Source organism: Orbicella faveolata, unplaced genomic scaffold (genome assembly GCF_042242905.1).
Source record: "Orbicella faveolata isolate gen_17 unplaced genomic scaffold, um_ofav_v1 contig_25, whole genome shotgun sequence".
NCBI classification, from domain to species: Eukaryota; Metazoa; Cnidaria; class Anthozoa; order Scleractinia; family Merulinidae; genus Orbicella; species Orbicella faveolata.
The window spans coordinates 24,173,930-24,200,000 of NW_028301553.1; the positions used below are offsets into that span (position 1 = coordinate 24,173,930).

General features: G+C 40.0%; 2 protein-coding genes across 2 annotated transcripts in view; one reads left to right on the forward strand and one right to left on the reverse strand.

The window, feature by feature from the left end:
- Positions 1–1,699: 1,699 nt before the first annotated feature.
- Positions 1,700–2,718, reverse strand: LOC149109575 (octopamine receptor beta-2R-like). Its single transcript, XM_089294372.1, has one exon. It carries the CDS (start codon positions 2,689–2,691, stop codon positions 1,771–1,773), a length of 921 nt encoding a protein of 306 aa, XP_089150498.1. The 5' UTR covers positions 2,692–2,718; the 3' UTR covers positions 1,700–1,770.
- A 9,545-nt stretch (positions 2,719–12,263) lies between these two features.
- The window catches only part of LOC110053034 (hemicentin-1-like), a 53,667-nt gene continuing 39,859 nt past the window's right edge, over positions 12,264–26,071 (forward strand). Inside the window, exons 1-2 of the mRNA XM_089294252.1 lie at positions 12,264–12,367; positions 22,100–22,459. Of these exons, the coding sequence (XP_089150378.1) occupies positions 12,301–12,367; positions 22,100–22,459 (427 nt within the window). The 5' untranslated portion in view covers positions 12,264–12,300. The remainder of the gene's footprint in view (positions 12,368–22,099; positions 22,460–26,071) is intronic.

Sequence of the window (26,071 nt, forward strand, 5' to 3'; positions counted from 1 at the left end):
AGCGGTTTTCCAGTTATAATTAAACTTCAACCTGCAGCCTGCAACCTGCGCCCTGCAAAATATACCTGCCGATACCAAACGCCACAACAAAAGTCACTTACCTCAAGCTGGCAATTCACGTCGGCCAGTGTAAATCTTCCAGGCAGAAACTTGCAGCAAAAGTTGTGAAGACTGAACCGAACTGATCTAATCTTTTCGATAGATCAACGAATCAATCACTTTTTTCCGCTGTGTTTTCTGTTTTGTAATTACTCTAAACACACAGTTCTCTTGTTCGTCACCTGATTTTAATCATGTGACGTTTCTTGCTCGGCTGAGTAGCATCTCGACGCGCGAATTAACTTGGGAAGTTTTGCAGTCGTCGGGTATCTCGTCTCCTTTCTATAGTCCTCGTTAGCTTTGCTTCACGACATTGTTCGATATTATTTCATCTCCTTTCTCTAGTCCTTGACTCGCTATAATTCACGGCATTGTTCAGTACTGTTACGCCTCCTTCCCCAGCGCTGGCCCTCTCTCTTTCGCGATCTTCTACGCTACTTCTTTGCTTGTTAATTCTTGCTTTCTGTTTCTGTTTTTTGCATCAGTGCAACGCCATCTTAAAAACGTTAGATCAACCAAATAGAAATAAAAATAGTTTCCTTTTCTTTAAAAATCCCGCCAAAAAAGATGGCGTTCTTCCGTTCCCCCGTTCGTGTTACCGCGAGGCTCCTCTCCACCTCCCCCAGAGTCTGTACGGACGGCGTTCGCTGGCTCGCTGGCTCGCTCGTACGGCGACGTCATAACCAAATTTTCTAGGCTTGACGAGTTACCAAATTTGCTAAGGAATGGGGCTCCTCCCTGCAGCCCTTCGGACCGCTGGAGCTCCGCTGTAATAAGTTGATCGCTCTTTCCGTAGCTCTCCAATACCTTTGAGGACTTTATACCCATGGACAATTTTATAAACACCGGCGGCCATTTTATTTAACCTATTCTTTGATTATGTGGAGACAGCACGTTCATTTGTTTAGGTAGTGTCTCATACGTGGTTGATTTGTCATATGTCACAAAGCGAAGGGCGCGTTTATTGATTTTTTTCCAGTTTGTTTGAACATCCTGTATCGCAATGATGCCCCCTTCACTGTTGCTTATAGTTTTATGTTCTAGATTCGCACTTTGACATGGTGTAAAACTTTGCACTTCGCTTAAGCGTCGGTGCTTTCTAACCTCACTCAGAAGAAATATTTATCTCGTTAATGGTTATATGATTATGTCATGCCACATCAAGTCAAGACTGAGAAATTTAGAATGTAGTTAAGTTTGAAAAACATTTTTAAAACCTGTAAAACCTAAACTTTATTCATGATTTGATGATCTCGGTCAGTTAAGTTATCAAAACTGACATCGTTTATAACATGTTTGCCCATAGCTTTAATGACAGATGTCTTTGCCCTTTCTTTACCTTATAGACCTTGATTTAGAATCAAGATATTAAGAATTCTATTAAGATAAAAGGAATGGTTTGAACCTAAGAGTACCAGCAAATCGTTTGTGTGATATTCTCAATATTGGTAGTCTTGAGAACGTCAATTAGCTTGATGATCCGTAAGTAACAAGCCCGAGAATAAAAAAAAAAAATAAAGAAATAAGAAGGATATGGTAAAAAAAGAAAAGAAAAAGAAAAGAAAAAAACAAGCCGCAGTATATAGGGACTGTTAAAAAAAGATTTTATTCTTATCTGATGTTTGTTAATCACTACATGAATCATTGTATTACAACAAGACTTAACGACACTTATAAAATCTCATCTAGATTAACAGCTTGAACCTCAGGCTCCGTGTTTGGTTGAGCATTCATTTTTAAGTTCCGTTTTCTACAGAGCACGCATACTGTGCGTATTACTTCCTCTTTGATGTCTCTTTTAAGGTAGGCGTATGCAAACGGATTTACCGCGGAGTTAGCAATCAGGCAGAACCGCTGAATCATCCGGAGGATTTCCGTGTCTTTACAAGACGTGGAAAATGTTACACAGGCGGCATAGTAAACTTCAAATAAATAGCAGAAAATGAAGAAGGAGGCAACGAACAGAATCATTCTCAGCGTGGTGGAACTGCGTTGATTTTCATCCTTTGTCTGATTGGCTCTTCCTTTCGATTTGTTTCTGTTCTGTAATTTTTGCCGTTTAGCAATGATGCTCATGCGAACAACAGCAAATAAAATAAGCAGACATGGTAGGGCTTCAAAGATGACCAACAGTATAGGCAGGCCGTACTTTAATGCTTTTTGTTTACGAACGTAATAGAATAGAGTGAAAACAACCCCGCGCAAAACAGCTGGAAAAAGCCAAGACAATGTTATCGACATCACCACAACTCTCTCAGACACTTTGGCTCGATGATAAATGGGCGACGTAATTGCGAGATAACGGTCGACTGTCATGGTACACAGATTACAAACTGACGAGTAAGTGAAGATCCAACGAAATGTTTTCATGAGGCTGGTGTGACAGGAAAACCAACGCTCACAGAAAAACAGAGGAGGATACAAACTTAACCCCACAAGGAAATCAGCGACAGCAAGAGATATGATGAACCAGTTGAGCTTACTTGAGCGCAGACGTTTTCTTGAGACGATGATGATTATTATGAAGCCGTTGCCAAACAACGTTGTTATTGTCAAAATCCAAGCAATAATCTTGAACAAGGAGGGAGACATTTTTTTTTAACGTATCACGGAGCGTGTTTGCAGCGAAAGCTATAGCTACAGATCTTCCCGGATGTCGAACAAATATGCAGATTAAGAACAGGTGACGCTTAATCAAGCAGTTTCATTTTTGTGGCTTCGAAACCTCCTTTTATGGCAGTGTCACGTTTATTTTATGGCCACATTTGGTTAGCAGAGCAATAGATTTGAATCTATTTAAATAATAAACATCAAGTTACATTTATAGAGCGTTTGACTTATGTGACCAAATATGGCATTATTTGTTCGCCATCTGGAGCCCTTCCCTAATCTTAGTTCTAAAAGGAGCTATTTTCAAAAGAAATATGTTTCGTTTCGGATATAATTAGTTTGTTTGGAAATCCGGGGAGACCTGGCTATAGATGACGCTGTACGAGAAGATGGGTGCCATTACTCATTATTACATTAATGAATAACTATTTGTCGCGGGGTTGTTTTGCAATGTAGTAACTTTATTAAAATCCTATGCTTGGGATTACAGCGATTTAATAAAGCGACCGTTGCTGACGTCATTGTTTATCTTTTTCCTCATTAACATACGAAGTTGCACCGAGAAGGCATCATGCTGGCTATGAATTGACTCCAGACGCTCCATGCAGTGTTCAAAGAGAAACTGGATTTCAAAAACCACAAAATGTCTACGTGGTAAAAGTGTTAGTGTGGTAGTCATTCGTTCCTTGTAAAATTTTGAGTTTTTACACTCGCTTCGCACAAAAGGCATTCAGTATCTGGATCAGATTCGTTGGGGCAGTGAATGTTGTTAGCCTTTTCAATTTTCAGAACTGAAATTTTTTGTAGCTTGTTCAGAAACTGAAACTCTTATGCTAACAAGGGAAATATTATAAACAAAGATTTCCCGATATTGAAACATATTCCTTAAAGCAGTGAATGATGCTCGCCGTTTCAGTTTTCCAGATGTTTTGTACCTTGCTTAGAAACTGAAACGCTTGTACTAATAAGGGAAATATTATAAAGAAAGATTTCCCCATATGGAAACTAAGCACTGCAAGTGTCGTTTACTTTAAAGCTAGTAATAGCTCTCGGTAAAGCTGCCCCCGTTTTCTTCTTTTTACTTTGTGAACTTTAGTTTTTGCTCCGAGGCGAGCAGGGTTGAAGACCTTCCCGTCATATTGAATACGCAAACAGGATTCCTTCATCAGCTGACCTATAAGAGGGTTTCAGAAGGACGGAAAATAAGATATTAAAGAGTGTTGGAGCCAGCGCAGATCCTTGTTTCACGCCTCTGTTGAGGCCCAATGCCTCAGACATGTTTCCATCATATCATATAAACTAAATCACCCATAATGCTATAACTTAGGCAATTTATCATGAATATGATCCAAACAATCAACTAATTGAACTAAACCAACCACGCAATTTAACTCATTCAATTCCAGACAGTTTCAATGGAAACATTTAAGGACGTTCGAGCGAAACTTTTCCAGTCGATAGATTGTTTTTTTTTTAAATCTTTACTGCAGTTAGATAATGAGTTACTTGTGCCAGAAATGCCAAAAAAGAAAAAACAAAGCAAAACAAAATTGGGGGTCACCGTCTTCATTTCAGAGGTAATAAAGCGTGTGGAAAACCATCCTGGTTTTGAAAAATTGGCGCGCGTAATTCAGTATGGTCTACAGGGGTTTATAGATAGAAATGTCGAAGGTGAGCCAACGGAGGGAAAGGATCTTAGTCATGTTTTGTAGAAGCTGGTTTATTGCGTAAATAATTCCTAGTGTTGCCATCCTTTATGCAGGACTTAACCCTGGAAGAGCCATTTGAAACCACCACACAGCTAAACGAAGAGCTAAAAAGATCGGAACTAGATAGTGCATTTTGCAAAAAATTCAAACTTCCAATAGATGGATTTTCTTCAGTTTTTCGCTGATCGTAGAAAATCGTACCAGAGAAAATGATTCATCAAAAGCTAAATGGCGGTCTCCGAACGTCCAAGATCGTCAAATCCAGGCAAAGCAAAAGCTATGGCCATCTGCCCTATTATTGCTCGTTTTATTACGGCAGTGCGCGCTCGATGGATGACGTGGCGTGTAAATTTACGTGCGCAATAAGGATGCGCAGAAACAATTAGCGCGAACGTCCTCAAGGTATCAGTATACACCAACTGACCATCATTCTTTGGCACCGCTTTACGGTCGGACGTTTGAGCAGACCCCAATGAAGCATATATTGGTCTAAACTCATCACGTGGTTTAATATGCCCCAGCTAAACCTGGGATATATCCGAGTGACATTCCCCTAGTAATGCTTAGAGAATATCAAACGTCTTCCTCGTCCAGTACGAGCAACCTCTCCTGCTCGAAGCAGGAATCTTTGTCGCTAGCAAGCTAACGCATCAACCCGATTGTGATCGAATGTTTTTGACACCTTTTTTTCCTCTGGCTTTTTCCGCCTTGGTGCTTTCTTCGCACCTGCAACTGGCCACAAACTTCTGCGTCTCTTCGACGACATATTTCAGCTTAAATTCAACAACCTAGACAGGAGAAAACTCAGCGCAGCTCGTCGAGTGCAAACACAAATCTTTGACAATCGTACAACGCGACATTTTGCCACTTAACTTTTTAGTGCAAGTTTACTTCTCGTTACATTTCCTTGGCATTTACCAGTTAAAGGTAATGAATGTAAAGAAACGTTTTTCGTTTATGACTTTGCTTAGAATCAATGTTTGTCCGTGTAATATTTTTGAATGGAAGATCGCAATAAGATCTATCTTTGTCCAATTCTGGCCCTCTTTCTGTCACACAACGCTAGGGCGAGACTGGTCAAGGGACAATTGCCTGCGCATGCTCGTATTCTTAGCTAGTTTCCTAGATAATCACTACTGGGCATGTTAGACGAGTACGAAAACAAAGGATAGCGATGGCGGACGTCGGCAAAAAAGAAGATGATACTTTCTGAATTCGATCGTGTTTGTTCCATGTTTTGGTTATTTGCACTGAGCAATTTCCTCTTCTTCAGAAGAAAGAAATGCTGCGAGCGTTACACGAATTCTTTTTTTTTTTTATTATTATTAATTGCTACTTACACTGCTTACAATACAATATTAATGTAGTTACTTACACTTCTTACACTACTTATTGCTTACGCCATTTGCGATACTAACACTTACACTACTTATATTATTTACAATACAATACGCATACTCACGCTATTAACAATACTAATACTTACACTGCTTACGATACAACATAATTAGATTACTTGCGCTGCTTACAATTCTAGCACAGCAAAATCGTACCAGTTTCCTCCTGTCAGTAATTTAAATTCGGAATTGCGAATTCAAGAAAATATACATGGTATATATGCGCCCTGTTTTTTTTTTCCCCTTCATTATTATTTTCGTTTTCAGGGGACTAGGATCAAGCTGTCAAGAGATTACAAAAGAGGCAACAGAGGCTCCCACTTTTTTAAAGCGATTGTAGTTGTATTTTTTCCATTTCATAGATATGTTTTCAATACAGTACGTAAGAAATCGTTTAGTTTTGGAGAACATTTTTTCTGTCTACATAGCCAAATATGATATTTAGCATTTAAGCAGCAGAAGTTAATTTGGAGTTTATGTTTAGAGCTATCCGGCCTTAGACCCGGTGCTTCAGCGGGCTCTAAGGGTGTCTCTTTGTCAATGACTTGGCAAGACTGTAGCCATACTTTAAAATTGGTCCAAAAATATCGAGTTTTTTGGGCAAGCCCAAAATAGATGTGCCAGTTTCTCTGTTTCTCTTTCGCAGAAAGTGCATTTCTCGTTATCGACGAGACCAATTTTTTTTTTCAAGAAGTTGTTTGTTGGTATTCTTCTATGAAGAAATTTAAAATTGAAAAATATAAGTTTTGTGCTCTTTGTACATTAAAAAGCCATTTGATAAACCTCTTTCCAGTTGAGCTCTTGTTTTGTTGTGAGAGTGATGTCTTCCTGCCACATTTGTTGACTTTGGTTGGGTGATTCACTTTTTCCTGATCTAAGTTTCTTATATACTAGGCTACTAGTTTTTTTGCTGTTTAAAAATTTTGACAAGAAACTTTCATGTTTGATCGAGGTTCCGGTATTATGGGGTATATTTTTTTTGACAAAGTTTCATTGAAGAAATGATTCCAAGAAAGGTTAAAGGCCGGGCTGTCAGGTCGTGTTTGGAAAGCAGTGAGCGAGAAAAACTTTCTGTAATCAGCCATTAAATATTCTACTTTTGTTACTTTTGCTGCGCGAATTCTGGAAGTGCAGAGGAGTTGTGGTCAATTTAAAAACACTGGATACGGGAGAGAGGGGAGCGAGAGACGGATAAAGCTTGGGTAATTACGAGAGCTAACTTCCAATTTTGTGGTATTTGTTCCGTCTTGTGTGATTTATTGCCATGTGGGCCTTATTAGTTTACTTATTTATTTATTTATTTATTTATTTATTCTTTTAAGCATGGCAACTGGTCAATCCTCTATAAGTAAAGCAAAGTGTCTTACGATTGCAGAGGTTTTTTTTTTTTCAATATGAATAACTGTTTATTGCAGTACTAGAGGGTCGTACAGGGTTATCAGTTCTCGTGATACGCGATTAGCTGAGGTCATTTTGCGTGAGACTTTATTCTTCGTGATCCGTGACCTCAAGGTTTTGCGTGACCCGCGAAGAACTTGAATTACTAACTGGTATTCGCGATTTCACCACTATTCTTCGTGATTTTGAGACACGAGTCCTCCGAATGGTTAGAGTCGTCTATCGAAAGTGATTTAGGTATACGATTTGTATCCAGGAGCCTTAATTAGCCTTTCACGATTTTGCTTTCTTCAAACACACTTTCTAGAGCAGGTTATTAATAAAGGTACCTTACTATGCTTATTTTCGTGATTCGGGAGAATGAAAAATTGATTTCCGTGTTCTGTGATTCGCTACTTTGTCCGCTCGTGAACCGTGGGTGGTAGGGTGTTCAGCGTCAAAATGTCCAGAGTGGGAGCTTGAGCGGTACCTATTAGGGTATTGAGCCGAAAAAATATCACAGAGGATAATGTGTTGTTTTAGAATTAGTATCTCTTAGGAATGAAAAAAAAAAAAAAAAAAAAAAAAAAGAAAATGTAAGAAAAACAAAATAAAGGAAGATCTTGGTACCTCTTGGAGGTTCTATTCAAAATTTTTGACGAGCACTCCCGCCCGTTTTTATGTGGGTGATCCTCATCCGGGGCAAATACAAAGTTTGTACGGGAGTTCAAACCGGTTTTGTGAAGGCGGTCCTTAGTAGAGTTAGCGGAGGATTCGTTCTACGGTGGAGTCTTGTTTTAACAGAGGTGGTTCATTTCTATAGAGGAGGCTAATTTCATACAACAGGCTTGTTGTTGATGAGTGTTATCGCACAGAGACTGAGACGAGCTTTTATGCAGAAGCTGCCAGAGACGGCTTTGTTGTGCATCGGACACAAGTGGGACACCTCAGTATTTCCAGCTAAATTCATCTTACAAACGTACAGCCGGCAAATAAATAAAATCAATCTTGATGAAGAGTCTGCGATCTTGTTAAGTGTTTGCAGAAAGCTTAGTTAAGACGTAATACTTTTTTAGAACCAGCAAGACAGATTTCGCGCTGTAATCGCCCGATAAATGTAGTTGGATATAAGATCAAATATAATGTTCTGCTACCTGTGATTTTACACCGACAGTTGCGCTGAATGTTTTGTACATCAAAACTAAAGGAGCCGTCAGATCTTACATCCCTAGTTCTTGCCACGCACAAGACTAGCCCTTCTAGAAGAGGGGCTCTTATTAGGAACGATGCTCTTTTTCCTTTTGAACACATACTGTAATATTATGAAGGACACTCGACACGGAGTAAAACGAAATACACTTTACTCGAACTCCACACGATTGCAACTGAGCTTCAAGCTATAACAGAATACTAATTAAATAGACTAAAGCACCGCGGGAACAAATCCCTAGAGGCACGTGCTAATGCATATTATAACACATACTTTTGAATGTGGTGCAATAGTTTAATGAAAAATAACAGATGCTGAAACTCAAGAACTGTAACGTGATAGCAGATCTGATAGTCATAACGTTCAATATTACATTAAAAGCTCCATGACATACTCATCTAATCTAGTCTGCTTTCCAGGAGTAAACGGGGGAGGAATAGGGAGCAAGAAAATGCAAAGAAGAAGGAACACCTGCAATAAGAACCAGGTTTTTTTTTTTTATTACGCCCCGCCAATTTCGATGTAATCCGATTTAACCAACTGTCAATTACTGTCAACAGATTTACCAGTCGGATACTAGCGCTTACCGTCTCCGCATAACTGCCTTCCTGCGGAAATTCAGTCAAGTAAAATCATTTTCCGATGGGAAAATCTTAACATAACAACCGTGACGTTATTTTAGCGTGCAAACATCCTCCATCTACTCTCACGAAGAGTTAGACAATAGGGAGTAAAAAGAATGAATACGGTTGCAACAATTTCTGCAGGTTCTGTGGTATCGGGTCTAGTGCAAAAGTAGAGATCGTCTTTCGAAATTTTTTCTTAGAAACTCCAGAAACTGTTTTGGCCAACTGTTGTTCTTCCACTGGGTTCACTTTAATTCAAACGTATTTGCAGAAGTTGTAGCTGCGAAATCAAAAACACCGCAGAATTATATTGTGCTATAAAGAGGGCTTAAGACGGCTTTAACCTCAAGCAATGCCATAACTGCTTCGGGTACGAGCTTTGAGGCGGTGGAAGATAGCCTGTATTTTAAACTGACGAATAACACCGGAAAATTGGAGCAATCGGCAGAAGGATACAGAATGATTGCATCTCCTGGTCTTTCTTTTCACAGGCCCAATATATAAAGAGAATCGATGCACTCCCGTTTATTTCATAGTTCTTTGCACCAGCAAAGATTTGATAAATGGCTATAAATTAGACTTTCCCCTATCTTAGAGGCAATACTGCCAGCTCTTCAGGTAAAAGCGCTGTCACGGCCCATTCTTGCTAGGGTTTCAAGATAAATTTACTCACGCTAGCTAGCGAGACTTTAATCTCGTAGAGCACTTGCCGATACAACTTCATCCTCCACTATGGTTCGTTGTTGTTGTTGTTGTTGTTTTTTTTTTTATGAGATTGTGCTACTAGCTTTTAATACGTTGCTCGCTTAGTATTAGCCAATGGGAATTTTGCGTTCGCCAGCGAACGCAGAAATTAACAAAAGGGGGGTTTTCCTTTCTCCCAGTCCCCCTCCTTCCTTTCGCGCTTTGCCTACAACTCCTGTTTAATGCTAGCTACGCGGGCTACATTTAATCAGTCCATTCTATGTCTATGTCTTGAATGCCACTTTAACTTTGGGGGATAGGGGAAATATTGGAATAGTGGTGTTTTGTAAAAAAAAAAAAAAAGAACAAAAAAAAAAGCGCACTACAGGGAGAGGGCGCTTTTTGGAAGGAGGGCCCTCAATCGAAACATCTCGGGGATTCGAAACGTAGTGACAATTAAATTCGCCCTAGTCTCTTTCCTTAGCAGTATGGTCAAATTGTTTTAATTTGCATTAATGTACATCCCCTAAACCCAGTTGTACGCTAGCTGAGTTTCTCACAAATCTGTATTTTATCTGTATTTGACTGTTGGCTTTATTGAAAGTGCACCTAACCCCGAAATTTTTTTTTTCGCTAAAACGAATCTAGACTTTATTCGAAGCATTTGGGGGAAGAAATTTTTGAATTTGGTTGAATCCTCGATTTTCTATGCCCTTTCAAAGTCGCGCTTGAAGGTTTCACGACCGCGTTTTAGGGAGTCTGGGGCGGCGGTACCTGATGACGTCTACCCAGGAACCAAACACAATGGCGCCTCAGTCAACTCTCTGTATTTGCTCGAGAAAATGGAACACAAAACTAATCGTTCCGATGTATTTTGGGACTAAAACGTCCAAGTTTTGTCTCAGAATCATTTCTTTTTCGTCACTGGAGTCAGAGTTAAGTTTCGATTCGGAAGACTCCGAAATAAACTTCGATCAAGCACGTTCGACAACTGTGAACTAACTGCTTAGAGTTTTGAGAGCAATTTACAATATTTCAAGCGACGAAGGGGAAGACTTCTTTGCGGACGAGTTGCTTGTATATTAGGAATGGAAAGCTAGATACGAAGTGGAGGAGCAGGCAAACGAAAAGCAGGAAAGAAAACTCAAGGACTGCTTTGGATGGTAATTTCGTCAACTAAACATAAGATTCCCACGCGTGTTTATAGCCCGTTTACATTTGTCCTTAGCGAGAATGTATTTTATCAAGGTGTGATTGTTCTGTTAAATCCAGCTTGTGTTTTACTTTCAGTTGAATGCTTCATGTTTATAAGAGCGACGTACGTGTCGCAGTTTTCGAGACTTGATGACCTCCAAAACATTGGCTTCGATCGATTGAAAATCGTATTGTTTGGACCTGTATTTTTGAAGCTGCGGGAAGCAAGGCGGAAGGAAACATTTCATACAATTACCGATTTCACATTGTCACACGTTTTAAGTCGTAACTCCAAATAACCAATGTAAATTGTTCTCAAAGTTTGCAGCGAAATTCGTCGGATAAGCGAAAAGGATGTGTTCCCTAAGCGGTCCGCACATGTTACGCGGTCATATTTTCGACGCTATATCACAGAATCTTTGTCGCACTGCTGATTTCCAAACCTTCGAAAAACTCTGTGAGTCTAACAATTTTGTTATCATGTAATTCTAAAGGATTAATCTTCGACTTTTATCTAAATCGAAAGAGAAATAAGTGTTGGTTAGCGGCGTACAGTTGCGATCTATTTACATATCAGTATAACGCTTCTTGATCATGATCGGATCACACAACTTTGTATGTTACAAATACTGCGGGATTGGAAGATATAGGTTGTAGGTAGTATTTCTACAAATTGCTGGTTAGCTTTAAGCAGAAAATTTATGAAAATAGCGTTCGAAAGTCTGCGGAACAAATTCCAGTGAGAGTTCCTCAATGGTTCTCACATATTCAGTTCGCTTGTTTCGGTTCGACAAAATCAACCATCGTTTACGTCTTTGTTGCACCATTAGCCGATCATCGCCAGTTAATTGTACAGTATATCTTTCTTTAAATCTGGAATATTGCTGCAACAGCCGATAGCACCTCTGGAAGGCGTTTCTGCGCACTTTTCGAATGTGTATTGCACCATCCTGAAGGAAATGAGAGGACGTGAGATATCCAACCTTCCTCGGTAGACGTCACAAGAGCCGCTAGACCCATTCTCCTCAAACTCGGTCGTGAAACAAAATGGCGGTGTTTTGGAGCTATTTTCGAGATTTCGTCGGGGCACAGAAAATCGAGGATTTAACGGAATCCAAAAATTTTTTCGCAGAACTATTTCAAATAACAAGGAGATTCGTTTTAGCGAAAAAAAATTTTTGGGGTTAGGTGCACTTGAAGTATTAAAAAAAAAGAATCAGTAAGCTCGCCTTAACTCACCATTACAAAGATATACAAAGATATGCAAAGATGTGACAAAGATATGCAAATTACAGAACATAACTTTGCTCTGCTCACCCCACCATAAAGACGAATAAATTATATTTTAATCTCAAGGTATCCATGGTCTCTTGAGGAAGTCATCGAGATCTATCATGAGGAGGTTGGTCGTCTTCGCTGTCAAGGCTCTTTTTTTATCCTTCGTTTGTGTCCCCATTGCAGGTAGGATGATATAATTATCTCAAAATTTTAACTGGTAAGACAATTTATTATCTTTGTCGACGGCAACTCTCTCAATTTGCGATCGTGCTGTACTGCGTTGCTGCATGTTTACGTGTGTACTGACCTCTTGTGTTCGTTACCACAGTTGAATTAAACGGAAACAGTTGTTTCTTTGCAAGGCTAACAAAAGACAACATTTGCAAATGAGTTTATGCCGCATGTTTACTGACAGATTGCTTTCATAACCAAAAGTGCATTGATAGATCACAATACCTCTCTTACTGAAATAAAATCATCCACCGGCCAAATACCGTCGCGATAGCAAGTTTTAGAATAATACGTGCAGTTAGTTTACTTGTTACTATGGTTGTGCCAGTTACAATTTCCATTCTAATAAATGTAGCAAACCCTGAACTGAGCTAAAACTGAACTCCATACAGAAGGAACCCAACGAATTTACTTCATTCACTCACGGTGGAAAACTCGAAAAATAATTTAAGCAACATCTCAGAGGTCAAGTATCGATACCGCAATGTTCGATTTCAGAACGTATACATTTTCAAACCCCCGACATTGAAAATCATTATCGAAGTCTGGAGAGAAATTTCATTCTTCTATGTAGATTTTCATGTGTAATTTAAACAAGGATTTTAAGCATCGATTTAATCATTGCGTTTGTTGAGTGCTCCAGTCAACCGCTGCAATTAGCTTTGAGGCACTTCTACTGGCAGTGGGCGTTCAACATGCATCGCAGAAATATTAGAGCAGATGATAATTCGCAGCTATTCTTCAAGAAGGCGATTTAATTTTACAGATTTCTGGAATACTTTCAGTCGTTGGAAGATAATAATTCCCCATTTTTCTTGCGTGTAATTTTGTGATAAAGCTTTCAACAATGCTATTTCTTTAAATATTTATAGTATACATGTAGTTTATCAGGGCCCTTTTAGATCGTTTCCACTATCAAGGAATAAAACATAAATCGAAAACTATCCAGTGGATAAGGTCAAGAAGCAGTGATATTATAGGAAATAAATAAAGAGGACGCTTCTTTAAGTTGTAGGTCTGTGCGTTTTCCCAGACTGCAGATATTCGTCGAAATGTTTCGCAGAATTATTACAGAGCCCAGTATGGAAACGACATGTTGGTGCACCTCTGTGGTGCACCAATATGGCGGCCGGAAAATAGTGTGAACATCTGGAACATACTTTGGCCATCTAGGCGACTGATTATTTGTACTGAACAAACAAACATTTACATAAGCACTTTTCCTAATGAATTAACTTCTAGAAAAGCTAAAAAATCATGAGATTGATATATATATTTTTGACAGATGCGATCGTAGCTTTATGTCACGCACCGCCGCTGAAATTCAAAATACGCTGGTTTCCAAACGAAGCACACTATTGAGCTGTAACATTATAAAAATATATAAATTTAATCCCTCTTATGCCTGATGGGGATAAAAACTTTGGTGGCTCTTTAGAAAATGATGACGTCACGTGAAAACGATCTATTCAATAAGATGCTTTTGCAGCAGGAATTAAGAGCTACCCTAATTTAAATTAAACTAACGCTTTTAGAGCGTCTACTCGGGCTTTGCCCCGCAATATCAAATCGTGCTTTACGAAAACGCGTATTAGACACAATAAAAACAAATTAAAGAACCAGGATATTTTAGCGTAAGAGCTCCACTTAGATATTTACTATTCAATTTGCTTCGTTGAGTATCCTCCTAACTGCAATCGCAAGTTGTAAGTTTAAACCATTTGGTTCAAGAATCAAGCCCAGCTGTCTACGCATTTATGGAGAACTTGTTGCAAAGAATTTTCCAGGTCTTGTTTACAACTTATGGCAATTACATTGTACATGCTAGCAAAAATTATGCGAAGTTCGTTTACTGGTGGTGGCGATCCGAGTGAATTTTACAGCTGAACATCTTTGCCGTGTTGCGATCTTAAACCCTTTTCAAGAGTCTTATCTCCTTTGGAAAGCGAATAGATAAACTCCTTCGCCAAAACAACAGTCCTAGGACAAAGCGCAAATTGCATTGCACTTAATTTGTATAAACTTTCAAATTGTGTTTTTTGCAGATAACTTCCGCGAATTTGCGACCCTTAACGCAGTTTATGAAGAAATATTTAACCTACATATTTTTATCGAATCAAGGCAGGAGTATTTTTAAAAAGGAACTCATTTATAAGGGGAGATGCGGCATTCTGTTTTGCTATTTAATTTGGTTTCATACTCGTCTAGTTCATGTAACGCTGATTTTTTTTTTAAGCAGTCAGAAACAGTTTTCTAGAAGAATTGGCGATTGCCAAGACTGTTAAATATATTTGAACTACTAGTGAAATAAATTTGGCTAAACTATCGTCAATGCAGATTTTCCTTAGGATTTGGCAAGAACATTGTTTCGTCAATAATCCCGCACAATTTCCCACACAATAGAAATTTCAATTTTCCCGCACAATTTGCCTCCAAAATCACAAACTATATTTTTTCCTGCACCCTGCTAGAAAACCAACTAACTTGGAGGTAAGATATTTAATTCAAGTTACCGAAAGTCTTATCTTTACAAACTTGGAGATCGACATATTTCGCGCGGTTCAAGAAACAAGTCGCATGTTTTTAATGAGCTACCAGTCCAAAAACGTTTTCGTATTTAGCTCGTTTTATTGCAGTATGATTTGTTTTACTGCAATGTTCTAAATAATAACAGCAGTAGCCACTTGCAGTCATTGAGTGCCTATTTTTTGTCAGTGTTTTTGTAGTTTGAACTCATACCGCGATCGGCTCAGATGTTTTCTCACGAAAACGTTTCGAGCTTGACCTTTGCTTACCTAGCTGGCTTTCAAGCAAAATAATTCGTTGACCGACCCTTTCCGAAAACGATCGACATCTTTGTATGCGAGATGAACGTATAAGGTGCGATTCTCATCAAAACTCTCTTCACAAAACACCGCGTTCTGTCACGAAGAGCGAGTAATGTCGCGTTTTTCGTCCCCAGTTTCCATGGTCTACGCATGGAACGCCGGGACCATGACCTCATCCACCCTTCCCTCCCCCAGCTCTTTTGGCGACCAAAACGCTTGCATTTTAATACTCGGGCTTTCCTACGGAAGCCCGAGTAATAAAGCATGTTTGCTGGAATAGTAAATTGCAAGTTCACAATAGCACATGCTATGAATAAAAACATTACATCACTGTTTTTCCGGCCCGGAATGGTCTGACAACCAGATCCAAGGAAATACACAGCCAGTCAAAATTGTATTAAAGAAAATTGTAAAAGCTGACGATTCCTTTCTGTTTCAGTGTGGTAATTAAGCGTGTGCTTGAATGATTCGTATTGAGAACTATATTGCACTCGCCACGAAATAGCATTTCCTTCTAATACTCTATTGTAGATTTTTGGAGCATGGGAATTGCCCAAGGACGCACAACGGTCAAACAACTGATACGGTTATATAAAATGGAAAGCTTCTCTTGCATCCCAAACTCTTTTCCTCTAAGGGTTGGTGTGTGCTGATGAGACGTTGCGGCTGAAATATAAATATATTTTGAGAAGTTATTTGCCTTTGGTTTGAAAGCGCGTGCTTTTGACTCAATGACGTCCGCTAGATTTGAACTAAGATTTGAACTTCGCAAAACGAAGTCGATTCAGTAGAAAATGAGTGACATTATGTAGTTATTTTTTGATTTCAGCCATATGTGGTTCGTTTTCTTGTAGTTAATTACCTTGTTTTTCAATTTATCGCTAGATGGACAATAACCTCCACGTGAAAAGTGAACTGATCAACATGAAAATTCACCATCTTTATTCACTAATAGCCTCCATTTGGCGCGAAAATATGCTCAGATATTTGACCACGGACGTTATCTGTTCCGAGAAGCGAACAGCTTTCCAACAACGTAGCTCGAGGAAAACTGCGAGCTTCGAGGAACAGATAATGTCCAAGGACAAATATCTGAGCAGATTTTCGCGCCAGACGGAGGCTACTTTGTTTATCCTTGAAATTTTTTTCGCAAAACGCGCAGTTTTCAACGTAACCACTGCGTTTGCGATTCTTAAATTCCTTGAATACGAGTTATTAAAAGGATTTTTGGTCCAAGGGAGACAGCAGTCATTTGGAAAATTCTCTATCCTTCCAAATATCCTGGACTTGGAGTGATGTCGTTCGAATATATAAAAATTTTATTCAGCAACTGTCCGCCATGTTTACTTGCCGAGATGGCAAAGGTGGCGAGTTTATCAACCAGACCTCGAAAATGTTATATTCACCGCCTGGGGCGGTGAATATAGCGTCATATAAGGAATCACTCGACCAATCAGATTGCTGGAAACTCTTTGTTCAGCTCTGAAATTATACTTATTATTATAACATAGCGCGCGCTAGTCCTATCTAATTCCTATTGAGCCATCATCAACGAAATCTCTATGTACGTATATAAGATGACGTGTACAGTTTCAATTTAGCTGTACAATTTCCGTCGAGTTTAGTACAAGTTCCTTTTGTTTAAGTTTCGGAAAGTGAAGATTATTCTGAACAATCCAAACTCTATTTCGAGCCTTTGCCATTCGCAAAGCTGAGATGTTTACTTAAACCTGAGTATTTTGACTTTGTTTACTTATCTACAATTTCACTAAGTAATTTTGACTTTGTTTGCCTACATTTTCATTACAATTAATTCGGAGAAGCGAATTTTTCGTTGACATTTTTAGAAACAAGGTTAGGCTATTTCGTTTAACCGTTGCTCAACTTATTGTGGCGTGTTAGGATCCTAATGACGTTTGTTTTGATTCTCCATCTTTGTAGTCAATCACAAATAAAACATGTTTTAACGCCGCCCAGGGAGGCGCGGTGGACTCATGGTTAGTGCACTCGTCTCCGGATCGAGCGGTCCGGGTTCGAGCCCTGGCCGGGGACACTGTGTTGTGTTCTTGGGCAAGACACGTTACTCTCACAGTGCCTCTCTCCACCCAGGTGTATAAATGGGTACCGGCGAACTTAATGCTGGGGGTAACCCTGCGATGGACTAGCATCCCATCCAGGGGGAAGTAGAAATACTCCTAGTCGCTTCATGCTACAGAAACCGGGATAAGCTCCGGCCTGATGGGCCACAGTCGCATTTCTGCCGCATTTTTTTGAATTCAATTCGACACGTCAGAAGTGTGACGTATGAACCAGGCCTAAAAATGCTTTTCATGGAGGACGGGTAGAAAGAATTTATTTAAAGGAGAAGGTCACTCAAAGAAACGTATATTTTTTGAAAACCTTTGCCCTAAGTTTAGCCATTTACCGAAGTCTCAGCCGCTAAAGTGCAGGTTTTCGTCATGAGATTCGTCTCCAAAGAAGCCCAAATTTCGAACATGGTTGCCGCCATTTTGAACAGTTTTCAGACTACCACTCTGGGGTATGGCTCATTTTGAGCGATATTATTTTGAGCCAAACAGGCTCCAAACTCCGAAATGATAGCATTGGAGATAGTGAAGTGGATAATCTCCTGGAAAAAAAAATAGATTTTGCTGACCTTGTGAAGGATGCCAAGTCAGATGAAGGTTTTTCTCCTTCCCGCCAATTTCGAGTCGAACGGAATGACGTCACATAAACACGGCCTGGTTGCCGAGACAGTTTCAAAATGACGGCGTCCGAAGTCGCTTCTTTCGAGACGCATTTCTTCAGGATAGCGGGTACTTCAGAGGCTGAAACTTCGGTGAGTGGAAAAGCTGAATGTTTACTTGTTATAGGTGAACACACACAAAAAAGGCTTTTTGGAGTGAACGTCACCTTTAAAACTGTGGCGACTTAGTTTTATAGTCTCGAACTCGGTTAATGAAGTTTCTTATCTTAGTTCTGTAGGTAAGCTGGTCCACAACTGAGCTCCACTAAAAACTTATCTTCAGATAATATATCAGTGCGAGGTTGCGGAAGAAATAATTTGTTTTCAGTATTCCTTAAACTATAGGGAGACCCCGTTAGGGGGGGGGGGGGTACCCATGTCTCCTGTCTGAAATTCCTCACCAGCCATGTCGGCATTTCGCAAGATTCCTATGTTGCTTGTCGGAATTTCGTCTCAGAGGAATTGTGTCGGGAAATTTGACCTTGTTCGATTAAAACAAAGCTGTAACACATCGTAATACCTTTGTTTATAAAATTAAAACAAAACAAAACAACAACAACAACAACAACAAAACCGACACAGAGCTCTCAAGTCTCACGCACTGAGTGAGCATGAGGCTCGCGCAAACGAATTCAATCTTGCGCTCTCACGCTGAAACTATTCTTTCTCACGCATTGAAGGTTCCTTGCTGTTTTAGTCAAGTACATATAAAATTATAATTAAGTATCTCTTCGGATATAATTTACTCCTTGAATGCTTTTCACTTGCTTCGAACACTTTTCAGCAGTAGGAATTCTTATGCAGAGCCAGCATTTCTCCGCGGTCGGTGGGTTTAATGGTTACTTTATGGTTATTTTTAAAGCATCACATTTCGACTCAGAATGTAGGAACAGATTTCTTGGCTACTTCAACTTTTCAAGATTTTCTAAGGGGCTGGGGGCATGCTGGGGGCATATTGGGGGCATCCATTCTAAGGGCTTGGGCATGCTTTCGAGCGCTGAAGTTGCTAACCTCCTAGGGGATGTGGGGGCATGCTTCCCCCGGGAAATTTTGAAATTTAGACGTTTTGAATTGCTATTTTCAGCCTTTTTCCAGTCAGTATTTGTACCTAAAGTACAATCGAACCTATGACTATGCTTATGTTAAATAACCGTTCTTCAACTCAAAATGTCAACGGCCTCAATCAGATAAGCTCTCCTATCTATAATCTTCCTTTGAATTTGGCGTAACCCTGGTACCTTCTACTGAAGACGAGAAGACCCTGGCAGCTTTCCCCGGTTCTCTCTTTTCCTAGTTGATAATACAGCTTCATATTCTTTTACTGGTGGCCCACTAATAAAAATATGAAGCCGACTTTTGAAGATCTCTTTCCTTTTTCCTTGAGTGTTTTTAGGCGCTTTAGGGCACTACTCACTCAGCTGAGAGTGAGAAAAAATATTCAGCAATGAAAGGCTCGATTTATTCGACGTTGACATTTTAGCATATATAAGAAAGCCTGGGTTTCACGACCCGTCGACATCGCGCGTGAGAGAGGAAAACACACTTAAAACTCTGGAAATGCATCTTCACTTCGACTCAGACGCTTAAAACAATCACTGCATAGTCAGTTCCGAAATTCGTTGTCGGTCTATCTTCCCATTGGTGTCACTTTCCCTATTTCGCTGGAGTAGTCTGTCGTTCGTCGCCAATTCATACCTCTCATGTCGCCGTTTCAAGGCCGTGTCGCTTGTCGGAATTTACCCCTAACAGGGTCTCTATAGGCAGTCGCATTGTCGCGATAAAAAAATCCTGATCGTAGATAGTTCGGGTGTCGTACAATCATTATAGATTTCTTGTCTAATCTTTGATAAAAGAGTTTACGCCACCCTAATGTTCACAACATATCATCCAAATTACTGACATAGCTCGCAGACAATAAGATCCGAGCTGGGCGATTTTGAAACCTTTGGAGCTTTTCAGCAAGGTCCTTGTTACAGTTTCCCCACACCACATTACAATGATGAAAGTGAGGCTGAACAAAATATTAAATAGGATTTGATGCCGAATTTGTTTAATTGTACCAATGGTCAAAGCAATATTTTTACAGACATTTTCAATATGGCATTCCCAGTTTAAAGTTAGGTTTTGATCTCCTCTCGCTGTACAACCCAGTATAAAGCCTCTTTTTTTCGATCAACAGATAGTTCTCTGTCTATGGCTACTAGTGCCAATATGATCAAGTCGAACCTTTTTTGTGCCCTTCGCGGGGGATGCAGCGGAAACGATCGGTCGACAGATATAATGATAGTAATGCCGAAAGAATCAGCTCTCAGTTCGTCATCAGAGATTCCTGTGTGTGTTCCCTGAATCCTATTTACGGTGCTCCTCCTTCTCCTACAATCTTAATAAAATAAGTGATGAATATAACAAAACGAATATACCTTTAATTTATTGAATAGACTGCAAAACAGTCGTATTTTTTGCGATCGCGAGCGACGGTCAATATTCGAACGAAAGGTCTGGAGCGAGTGTAAAAACGGCGAGGGAGAATGGGGAGAGACGCTAAAAAATACGACTGTCCGCCTTGCATATGTTAAATTCGTTCAGAATTTCCCGTTCTTCCAGCAACGGGAAATTCCGATTGGTTTAATTCTGACGCAACCTATCATCAAATGTCACTCACACTTCATCAAAAAGATATAGACGCCGTATTAGTTTCACAGTTAAGACAGTAATTCTCGCGGGAAAACGGACGACGTCGAGTTGGATGCGTTTGCGAGCGATTTAGCAGCGATCCACTCGTAAATATTATCATTTTACTTTCAGTATGAATGGTTAGCTCACTAAATACTTTGGCAATATTCCTTCAAATTTATTACTGACGACGGGCAGGTCGGGTTTCTCAACGGCCATTCGCATGCATGAATGACCCCGAGAACAAGCAAATATACACGCAAACAAATTATTTCTGCACGTATTTTTCTTGGGGCTACGGACTGAACAAGACTTAAACGTCCTATAAACCTTATAATTTTGTAAGTATTGTTCAGTCTGAGAAAAACAGGAAAAATACGTGCAGAAATAATTTGTTTGCGTGTAGATTTGCTTGCTCTCGTGGTCATTCATGCATGCGAATGGCCGTTGAAAACCCCGACAAACGAAGAAATAATGCCAATGTATTTAGCGAGCTAGCTGTACATACCGAAAGTAAAATGAAAATTTTCACGAGTGGACCGCTACAAGGTTTCACTTTTTCAGGTAAATTTTGCACACAGTCGGCAACGAGACGTCCACCAAAACTTAGGTTTCGTCTAGACGCTTTTGCGCTGAAGGTCGCGTGTGATTGATAACCGCTGGAAGATGTGGGTGGAGCTGTCAAGGAATTTCTGTCACCTCAGCGACATTATAGGACCCCCGCTCAGAGCGAATTCGTTGTCTGAAAAGCCGACAGTCGTTTTCTCGTCTCACACGCCCTACGGGCGTGTGAGGCACGCGCGCTTCACACGCGAGGATCGCGCCTTCTGAAAACGTCCGAAAACGACTGTTTTGCAGTCTATTTAATGAATAATTTTTACGTACAAAAAAGATGGTGTGGACGGAGTGTTTACACGTTGAGTAAGACTGGCGGCCAAGTTGTAAGGCTGGAGCGCTTCGCACTCTCTGTTTTTGCTAATTTTTCTATTGTTACTGGGCGTGCAAATCTTTATTATAACTGCCCATGCTGCTAATTTGCTGGTAAAATTGATTCATCGCGCAGAGAAAAATTTTAATGATGCGTTCCCTCAGTGTTTTGCGGCAAATGCAGTCAGGCAATGAAGATCAGTGATTATGAGGCTTTAAAAGCTTCATAATCATTGATAAACGAGTCAGTATCTTTCTCTCTTAGTCGTGTTAGAGCTATCCCAGAACTATACGACTCGTATCGAGTTAATCATACTGCCTGGTGAGCTGTGCTTTGCAGATTTAGAAAACAACCTTAAGGTCAATACGAGGATCTGCTACTGAAGTGCGCGAGAATTCCTACTGGTGCGAAAAGCAAGTCAGTGTCGGGATCGAGGGTCGCGGGATGATCATGAGTCTAACTATTTTTGTTGTTTCTTTTCTTCCATTTTGTTTTGTTTTGCTTCGTAGAATTGCAATCTGCAGCTGTATTTACAGTAGAACCTCCATATCCATTCACCGTTCTGGAAGGCAACAACATCTCTCTTGAATGGAGCTACGATCTTGGAGGTGGATCGTTCAGACGTATTGAATTTATAGAGATTACTTCTTCTCCCACAATCCTGATTTTAGAGGTGGACACGGTAGGCCAGACACCAGTTTTCTTGGACAACGACTACATTGGTCGAGTACAAGTAAATGTAACAGCTAGACGAACGTCGATTACGATTCTTGGAGCGAACAAAACAGTCGACAGTAAGGATTATGAGTTTATTATTGTCCAACTCGGCAGTCCCTCAGTTGTCAGTACAGTGACGATTTCAGTGCAGTGTAAGTACAAATCACGCTCAGTTTAGTTTTTAGCGCTACAAACCGTGACGAAAGTTTCGAACAATACTTTTGGGACATATTTCCTTTTACTTGAAGGATAAAACTTCACCTTTAACCCAACTAAGAATTTTTAGTATACAGTCAGTGTATTGCATTGATTAGTTCACTCATAGTTATCTATTTGACAATTAGATCATAGATGTAGACTCCGCGTTATGAGGTACTGAGGACAAAAGCTGCTTCTTTTCTCTTAAATTGCTTAAGTTTTGTAATAATTACATGGGTTAATTCGCCTTTGCGGATTTCAATAAGATTTACGAACGAAAGAGTAGTTTTTGGTAGTAAAAAGCTCAGGGTCCAGGAAAACAAGAAAGGGACAAGTGCGAACAGTTCAAAGTCATAGCAAAAATCAAGCCCACTTCTTTGTTTCGTACGTATTTACAAGTCACCACAGGAATTAGGAATCAAGAGAAAATGTTCTTGTAAGCGCACAAATTTAGTTTGACTAAAAGGAGGAAATTACAATGCAAGTATGGCAGCTCCATTAGAATTACATTACTGCTTGACTTTTCACGAAGGGGATTTTTAGGGGACCCTTGTAAGATGTTTGTCATGGGCAAGGTATAAAAATCTTGCCATTTTTACATCAGACCTTTTTTACGAGTGCGCCACTGCACGCAAAATTGATGAGCTCAGGACCATGTTGCTGATAGCTGCCCTTGGAAATGTAGTGTTCTAAATAGAACGTAGAGTATACCTAGATACCTAAAAAAAACCTCCTTCTAGGTCGACTTTCCACGGCAAAACAGACAAGGTGTATTGTAATCAGCTCTATAGCTATACTTTTCTTCAGTTTAGTCGTTGGTTTCTTAATGTGTTCCCTCATCGATTACTCATTTATTTTGTACTTCCTTGATCGTCTCAAAACTTGTCTGCATGGCAATATATTCTAAAGACGTTAATTCTCAGCAAACTAAGGTCGTCAATTTTAAAATTCAAGAATGTTTAAAATGTTTCAGGTAGTGCTAGATGTAAAAGAAAGTGTTATTGTCGTCCTAAAAATAACTATTTTATGGAAGTGTACTAGTGTACTTTTGGGAGGCGCGGTGACCTCATGGTTAGTGCGTTCGTTTCCGGATCGAGCGGTTCGGGTTCGAGCCCAGGCCGGCGAAATAGGCCCTTTGCAGGATCCGGTCACATGGTACGGAATTAATTACGCTGGGACGCAAGTTACGCAGTGGGACTTCCAAAACAAAGGAAAGTCGGGCTGCACTGGTACGAGTTCCTTTGTTTTGAAAGTCCCACTGCGTAACTTGCGTCCCAGCGTAATTAATTCCGTACCATGTGACCGGATCCTGCAAAGGGCCTATTGTGTTGTGTTCTTGGGCAAGACACTTTACTCTCACAGAGCCTCTCTCCACCCAGGTGTATAAACGGGTACCTGCTAACGTAATGCTGGGGTAACCCTGCGATGGACTAGCATCCCATCCAGGAGGAAGTAGAAATACTCCTATGCGCTTCATGCTACAGAAACCGGGATAAGCTCCGGCCTGATGGGTCACTTAGCTCGTATGCAATTTTTTTGTTTGTTTTTACTAAAAAGAACAGCTCGGCCAAACTCGTCTAAGAGTACCAGAAAAAGTGTACTCGTTGTTTAGTCTCGCTATGGGTAATTTGGTTCGACTATACGTCTCGCCAAAATACGAACCATGGCTCGTCCAAACTCGCCTGCTGATATGCCGCCGAAAAATAGCGATAAGTTACGATTAGGTATAAATATCAGGACAGTAGACACGACTTCTGATTGGCTAATTGCAAATTTGGGTACGGTAACGCATGATATTAGGGCAGTTAATGTGGGTTCTGATTGACATACCGCAAATTTAGGAACGGTCATCTGCGATGTCAAGTCACTGGCATGATATGGCGTCCCAGTATGGTCAATACCTAATCGTACGTTTTCTGGTATATTTCGGCAAAATGAAAAGTGACTGTGCTTTAAATTAATAGGCAATAACGCAGATGCTTCCACATGGTTTCTGATCAATGAACTAGGACAGGAGATTATCAAGGTAAGAGAGTGAATCCCCCATATAGGTCCTCTAACTAGGGTAATCCCTCTTAAGTTATTTTTAGACATGGTACCCAGTTCCTCCGAGGATGTTACTGGGCGATGCGTGGACAGCCGAAGCTACTTTCTCGAAACTAACTGAGATGGCGGGAACTTCATTTCATACGTTTTGATGTCGTTTCATAGCGGAGATGTTTTCTGCGTTCTCAGCCGTCTTTTTGTTTGGGCGGGTTTTCGTTTGTTTTGTGCTCGTTTGGCTGTTCATTATTTGCCCATTTATTGGGTTTTAGGGAGTTTAATGGGCCATTTTCGATATATTAAAATTCTAACATGGCTCCGAGGCTTGGGAGAAAAAAACAAAAGAAATTAATTATTCATCACTCGACCTGGATGTGATTTCTTTTGTTTTATTCCCCGAAGCCTCGCAGCCAAGTTAGAATTGTAATATATCGAAAATGGACTATTAACGCAAACTTTGACGGCAACCGCAACGAGTACGATGGCTGTGTAAGGGTGCGTTATAATTCTTTGTTCATTTCTTTGCCGTTGTTTACAAAAGGTCACATGCAAAACAACAACGTGAAATAGCCACATTCTGCATATTCGAAAGAACGTGAACTATACGACGGCCAATTTTTAATTTCGTTTTTTTCGAATCTTGACGCTGTCTTACATATGTTTGGGATATTTCTGAAAGTACGGACAAACTGAATTAATCTAAATTCTCGCGAGATTCGTTAGTTGAATCTCAAGTCGTTTTTCAATTGATGTTGTCCTTGACGTTGTTGCCGTTGCTGCTTAAACTGCTTTTTGCTACTTTGGCAGCGAGCGTCTGCCTGCACTTTCGACCACCTGTTTGTTCGGTTACCTAGCTTGTATTTAGGCGTTTGTTTGCTTTGCACTCGTTTGTCTCAACATTTCTCTGCCGTTCATTCAGTTGTTATTCTTTGTGCAGGGGACATCCGTCCCTTAATTTAACTCCTATTAAAGTTTCGAAATGTACTAAAACATACCGAGAGCTCAAACTCCCTTTCTTGTAATCACAATATCAAAGAAGACATTCCCACAGCGTTGGAGGTTTTCCTTTGCTTCGAAACGAAACGAGACGACACAAACAAATCCTCTACGAAAACATCTACGCAACGCGCGAGTAATATCCGCGGAAGAACTGGGTACAATGTTTCAAAATAACTTAAGAGGGATTACCTTGAATATAAGGCCTATATGGAGGATTCACTCTCTTACTTTGATAATCTCTTGACTAGGAAAAATAATGTCTCATTACATTATAACACGGCACGTTTCATTCGCGATTTTGAGGTGCACATATTTCGCGACACTTAGAATTCCGCGATTTTGATAAAAAAAAAAATTATATTTTGAAGCACTTTAGCTTCGCGTTTTTGAGTAACATGCAATTTATTTCCTTGGCAATGTGTCTTTAACATGTCCTTAAATTTAGTAAAGCGACTTTATCAAAGGTACAATAACGTCAAAATTAACAAGAACACGATGTCAACATGAAAAACAAAGTAGTTCAT